The sequence below is a fragment of the Vulpes lagopus genome, chromosome 3, assembly GCF_018345385.1.
Source record: "Vulpes lagopus strain Blue_001 chromosome 3, ASM1834538v1, whole genome shotgun sequence".
In the NCBI taxonomy this organism is placed as follows: Eukaryota; Metazoa; Chordata; class Mammalia; order Carnivora; family Canidae; genus Vulpes; species Vulpes lagopus.
Window position 1 is genome coordinate 142,545,894 of NC_054826.1, and position 7,327 is coordinate 142,553,220.

The 7,327-nt window shown below is 34.4% G+C and overlaps 1 protein-coding gene across 1 annotated transcript; it reads right to left on the reverse strand.

Annotated features, from left to right (window-relative positions):
- Positions 1-1,189: 1,189 nt before the first annotated feature.
- Positions 1,190-1,798, reverse strand: LOC121487790 (adenylate kinase isoenzyme 6-like). The gene has a single exon (XM_041749800.1). The coding sequence runs from the start codon at positions 1,778-1,780 to the stop codon at positions 1,262-1,264; it is 519 nt and encodes a 172-aa protein (XP_041605734.1). The 5' UTR covers positions 1,781-1,798; the 3' UTR covers positions 1,190-1,261.
- Positions 1,799-7,327: the final 5,529 nt, after the last annotated feature.

A 7,327-nucleotide genomic window follows, 5' to 3' on the forward strand; every position in this document is an offset into this window, starting at 1 on the left:
GTTTTGCCTCCATAGTGTCATTTCTTTCCTTCTGTCACCATTTTTTGGAGTTTTTGTATCCTTGTAAAGATTCAGTGGACATCTGGGTTGCCTGGGTGGCTCAGCGGTTGAGCATCTGCCTTCAGCCCAGGGCATGATCATGGAGTCTCCAGATCGAGTCCCACATCAGGCTCCCTGCATGGAGCCTGCTTCTCTCTCTGCCCATGTCTGCCTTTCTCTCTCTGTGTCTCTCATGAATAAATAAGTAAAATCTTTTAAAAAAATAAAAAACTTTCGAAAAGTAATTTTCTGATTTCCCCTCAGTTTGAAAACTCTGGAAAGTAAGGACTTTGTCTTGCTTTATGTTGGAAGTCAATAATGGCAACTTTAAAATATCTGTTGACTGTAATCAGAACTTGATTATCTTCTCAATAGCAGTTTCAGTATAACTTAAGAAAATCATAATTGCCGCAAATGGTACAACCCACAAAATGGGAGAAAATATCTGCAAATCATATATCTCATAAAGGATTGATATTCAGAATATATAAACACACAACTCAATAAGAAGACATATAACCCAATTTAAAAATAGAGAAAGGACATTGAGTTTTCTGAATACCATTGTTGAAGAGACTGGCTTCCTCATGGTTTTCTTGGCACCCATGTTGAAGATTAGTTGCCCACATATATGTGGATTTATTTCTGGGCTATTTTGTATCACTAGTCTATATGTTGGTCTTAATGACAGTACTATATACTATTTTAACTGCTGTACATTTGTAATGTACATTGAAATCAGAAAGTATGATTCTTCCAGCTTTATTCTTCTTAAGATCACTTTGGCTATTCTGGGTCTTTTATGGTTCCTAGGTTTGTTTTTTCTGTCTCTAAAAAAAAAAAAACCATTAGGATTTTCCTGGGGAGAGTATTGAATATGGAGATCTGTTTGGGTGGTATGGGCATTCATGAACACAGGATATCATTCTATTATTTGTGTCTTCTTTAACTTCTTCCATCAAATATTTTGTAGTCTTCAGTGTACAGTCTTTCATCTCCTTGGCTAGGATTGTTCCTAAGTATTTTATATTTTTGGACCTAGTGTAAATGGAATTTTTTAAAAATTTCCTTTTCAGGTAGTTTTGCTGTTAGCATATAGAAATATAACTAATTTTTGTTTTTGTTTTTTGTTTTTGTTTTTGTTTTTTACTGATAACTGAACAATTTATTCAATATGGCAGGGATATGACAACCGTGGTTGTAAAGTAGCTGGTCTTATAAGTCAGGAGCTATGATCCTTGACCCACTGCTCAATCCACTTCAGTATCTGATTGATGTTATCTTCCAGATCTTCTGGTTTATTGCTGGGCAGCTGATGTACTATTTCTTCTTTGTAGGATGCTAATGCTTCCTCATAAAGAACTTGAAAAATTTCACACTGAATATTGTCTTTTAGTTTCTTCTCATTATAACCCCTTGTTTCTAGTCTTTTGTACAGTACACTGTTATCTGCTTGCAGCACAAAAACTATATGGAACCAGCGTTCAGGGAAGAAATCACAACCATGGTAATCAACAATAACTCCACCTTCACTCATTTGGTTTTCTAATTCATCAACTACTCTGTCTTCATCTAAAATGGGGCAATCATACTCTTCATCGTAGCCATCATATAATTGCCCTTCTTGAGCTAAATCACCCACATTAATGTATTTCAGTCCTGATCCCGATGCAAGTTCTTTGCCTAGTGTGGTTTTTCCAACCCCCGGGGTACCGGTGAGCAGGATGTTCGGGAGCAACATGGTCCTCGGCGCGCTGGCTCCGGCTGCTGGCGGCTTATAACTAATTTTTGTAAGCTGATTTTATCTCTTGCAACTTTACTGAATTGGTTTGTTGTTTCTAACAGGTCTTTTTTGTGTGGAGTCTAGTGTTTTCTGCATATAAGGCCATGTTATCTACAGATAATTTTACTTAAACATAAGACCTGAAATTATAAAATTACTAGAAGAAAACATAGGAGAAAAGTTTCTGGACATTGGTCTTGACAAAGATTTCTTAGGTAGAACATCGAAAGTATAAGCAACAGAAGCAAAAATAGACAAGGAGGACTATATCAAGTTAAAAATCAAAAAAAAAAAAGTTAAAAATCTTTTGTACAACAAAGGAAATATCAAAAGAGTGAAAAGGCAACCTATGGAATGGGAGAAATATTTGCAAAGCATCTACCTAATAAATGGTTAATATCTTAAATATATAAGAAACTTCTACAACCCAATAGAAAAAAAAACAAATAACTGATTTAAAAATAGACAAAGGACCTGAATAGACATTTTTCCAAAGAAAACATACCTCCAGGTGTATGAAAAGGTGCTCAGCATCACTTATCATTAGGTAATGCAAACTAAGAAATGCAAGCCAAAACCACAATGAGATACCACTTTATATACATATATATAAAGATAAAGATAAGCATTGGTGAAAATAAGGAGAAATTGGAACCCTTAAATACTGTTGGTGAGAATGTAAAATGGTACAGCTGCTATGGAAAGCAGTATGTTGGTTGCTCAAAAAATTAAAAGATTTCAAGACATAGAAACAGCCTAAATTCTCATCAATAGGTAAAAAGATAAAATGTGGTATATACATACAATGAAATATTATCCAGCCTTAAAAAAAAGAATCCTACCATTATGGCAACATGGATGAATCTAGAGGACATCATTTTAGGTAAAATAAACCAGTATCAGAAGGTGAAATACTATATGATTCCACTTCTATGAGACATCTAAAATATTCAGACTCCTAGAAGCAGAGAATAGGATGGTGGTTACCAAGGGCTGGGGACAGGAGGAAATGTGGAGCTATCATTCAGTGGGTACAAATTTTCTGTTATATAAGATAAATGCATTCTGTAGACGTGGTATAACAATGGGGCCTACTACTAACAACACAGTATTGTGCACATAAAATGTGTTAAGAAGATAGATCTCAGGTTCTTACCACACACACTCACACACACACACACACACACACACACACAGGGGATACAAGGAAACTTTTCAAAGTTGATGGGTATGTTTATTATCCATTGATCACAATGATAGTATCACAGATGTATGCATATATCCAGACTCACCAAATTATATGCCATTAAATATATACAGCTTTTTTGTATTATGTTATACCTCAATAAATCTATTTTTAAAAATTGGCAAAGGATTTGAACAGATATTTTCTAAAAACAGAATTACAAATGGCTAATAAGCAAAAGAAAAAGGCTCAACATCATTAGCCATTAAAGAAATGCAAATCAGAATAACATGAGATCCCACTTCACAACCACTAGGATAGCTAAAACCAAAAAGATAATATCCAGTGTTGATGAGGATGTAGAGAAATTAGAATCCCATATGCTGTTGGTGAAAATGTTAAATTGTGCAACGCTTTTGGAAAACAAGTTGGCAGTTCCTCAAATGTGAAAACCTAGAGCTCCCACATGACCTAGCATTTCTGTTCCTAGGAAAAATGAAAACACACACCTACAGAAAAACTTTTATGAATGTTCATAACAGCATTATTTATAAAAGCCCTAATTTGACAACAAAACAAATATTTATCAACTAATAAATGGATAAATAAAATGTGATATATTTATAGAAGAGAATACTCTTCAACAATAAAAAAAAATGAAGCACTGATACACAGATGAACCATGAAAGCATTGTGATAAGTGAAAGAAAGCAGTTACACAGGATCACATATGTTTGTATTCCATTTATATGAAATGTCAAGAATAGGCATATCTATGGAGATAGAGAGTAGATTAATGATTGACTAGGGCTTGGGGAATGAAGATGTGCAGGGATGTGGGGGAGATGGGAAGTAACTGCAAATGAGTGCTGGTTTTCTTTTGAGGATGATAAAAATGTTTTAAACTTAAATAGTGGGGATGATTGCACAAATCTGAATATTGTACCCGGTAAATGAATAAATTTTACGGTATGTGAATTACATCATAATAAAGACTTTTTTACAAAAAGGAAAATACTATTAAGTAGTTAGCAAATATTGATAATAGCAGCTTATATTTCATGGAATTTCTACAAGTTCCAAAGTAGAGATTAATATAATACTTAAATTGTTGATTTGAATTTTTTTAGATTTATTTATTTATTTATTTATTTATTTATTTATTTATTTGAGACACACAGAGAGAGGCAGAGACACAGGCAGAGGGAGAAACGGGCTCCCCATAGGGAGCCTGATGTGGGACTCCATCCCAGGATCATGCCCTGAGCTGAAGGCAGACGCTCAACCACTGACCCACCCAGGCATCCCAGAATTTTTTTCTTTTAAGTTAGAAAAAGGCATCAATAAATTCAAATTATAGATGGGTTTGATATTTATTTATTTAAAAATCATTTAGTGAATAGTCACTCATCCACTATGTACCAAACACTGAAGGGCGAAAAAGGAAAAGAATGATAAAATGTAATGTTTCCTGTAAGCTTGAGTAGGAATGGGTGACAAACAACATAGGAGTTAGAAAGTGGTAAAGACTATATGAGTCGTTAGTGTCCTGGGAGTTAAGAATCAGCTTGGCCAGAGAGAGATCAGGGAAAGCTTAGAGGAAGGGTCAATCTTGAGCTAGATCTTACTATATGCCTAGGGCTTAGATGTGTTTACTGAGAGGAGAGAGGGTAGATGCATACAAAATAAGTTAACTTATACTGCTTTACTTACATTTTGCAATATTAAAGATAAATAAATTGGTCTATGAAAGATTTGCTATGATAAGCCTTCTCATTCTGTGGGATAAATGTGCATTTTGCAAAACTGTCACAAAATTCTATCTCCTGTTCTAATTCTAGTAAACTTGCCACAACACTTTTTGTATAGATTGTAACTTAGAAAAAAGATGATCCAGATACCAGAAGAAAGGAAATCAATAAACAGGTAAAGTGAAGTGAAATTTAAGATTCAAAGAAAGAAAATAGATTTTTTGAGAGCATAATATTCAGTCTAGATACTGTCTTAATATAATATTTCTGCTCAGTAACTTTTTTCCACAGTTTCCCTGGCCTTATAAAAGGCTAGAATTGGTTTGGTAACATTTAGTCTTAAGGTTTTTCCTGAAAGTCTAGTATAATAAATTGTTTCCTTGGTTAATAATAAATTTCCAGTAATAAATTGCTTGGCAGACACTGCTTTACTTCTCAAAGCTCTCAATGCCTTAAATAATGGCCGTGTTTCATCAGAAGAAACCTTTATTTTGTACAGTTCAAAGGCTCAGTCCATTGAAAAGTCCACTATGGAAAAAGTAATGTCATGTATATTGCCTTTTTTGAAGCAACCTGCAGCATTGCTTCTCAGGCTCCCACTTACCCAGTGGGCCAGAGATGGGGCAATAGTCAGCATCTCCATCTTGGAGACACATTTGAGCTAATTGACTTCCTTCATATCACACAATTTGTCTCAGATCCACTTTTAGAATTCTATCTTCTAACTTAAAGTCCAGTGGGTTTCTTAGCAGACACTGCTGACTGTGGTTTGAACATTTATATATAGAAAAACCATAAGGAAAAATTCTCAGAGCATTGAACTATTTATCCCTGACTACTTCATATCTAAGTACTTTGGGCCCCACTTGCCTCCCCTGCTGCCTGTCCTCCTCTCATCTGGGTTTAAGATTTCCCCTTTGAAACTTAAATTCACTATACTCTACTCTGGAAATGAAACTTTGCTTCTTCATGCTCTATTTCTCTATGTATTAAGGGAACTAATACCTTCCCAAAAGAGCTGTGCTTACATCAAAGGCAAGCTGAGCCCCTTTCTTTGACAGTGCACCTTGCCATAGCATCCTTATGAGTTTCTGTCTGAGAGAGAGAAGAAAGACACTATCCTCCTAAATTCTCTACATTAAAAAAAAAAAAAAAGCAAACAAAAACCCTAAAGTATCAAAGCCCATTGTCTTGCAAAAAGATACTGCCATAAACTTCTTAAATAGTATAGAATTAACCTGGAATCCCACAATAATAATATGCACACATTTTGCCTTCAATTTAAGAGGTGAATTTGGTCAATAAATTTCTGAAAAAAATAAAATATATTTCATAAGCTCTTAACTATCTCTTCTAGAACGAGAAGCCCAGAAAGCCTATAATTGTAGTATTTCTTCCTTTTACTTATAATATTACTGTTGAAGTTTCTGACATATATATATATATGGCAGTATCTTAGAAAACTAAACTTACTCTTGCCATATGATCCAACATAACAAAATAGGGAGGAGATATTCATGAAAATTACAGTCCTCGTTTCTATAAATGGTCATGTATTTATAGCCGGTATTTATAACTACCTTCTTCCTTTACTTGTTCTATATTCCCTTTCCTTCAGCAAGTACATCAACTGGTTGTGGCTGGTAAAGACCCAGTGGAGTGATCCAAAACTTCATGCCTGAACTCTCTGGACTATTAGTAGCTCTACTTGAATTGGGTTCTTGTAGTTTTCCATTGACCTTAATCACAGAGCATGGTAATACTAAGGCACACTCTAAAGTGTCTCCTGTATCATAACTTGGGTGCCTTACACAACAGGAGTTTATTTTCCATTGTTCCAGAGGCTGGAAAGTCTGAGATCAGGGCACCAGCATAGTCATGGTCAATTCCTGGTTAAGAACCTTTTCCTGGCTTGCAGACAGTGCTTTCTCACTTTGTCCTCACACGGAGTAGAGAAAAAATGTAAGTAAGCTCTTAACTATCTCTTCTTATAAGGGCACCAATCTCATCCTAAGGGCCCCACCTTTAAAATTTCTTCTAAATGAAGCTAAATACCCCTTAAAGCCCCATCTCCATGTATTATCACATTGGGGTTAGGTCTTTAAGATATGAATTTGGGGGGAAACAATTCAATCCATAGTGCCAATATTCAAAATGAAAAGAGGTCATCACCATAGAAACTGCAACCATTAAGAGAATAATAAAAGGATAATATGAATAACTTTCATGTTAAATGTTAATATATCAGGGATTTCAGATGAAGTGCACAAATTTCTTTAATGACACAAATTGCCAAATCTTATTCAAGAAAAAAATAGAAAACCCAAGTAATGTTATATTTATTAAACATATTGAATTTATCATTAAAAATCTTTACATTAAGGAAACTCTAGGCCCAGTGACTTCAGTAGTGAATTCTATTATTTAACTGTATACAAACTCTTTTAGAAAATAGAAAAAGATGGAATACTTATGTACTTATTTTATAGCTATATATTAATAGCTATAAAATAATAGCTATAAAATAATACTTATTTTATAAGGTCAGTATATCAGGTATCTATTGCT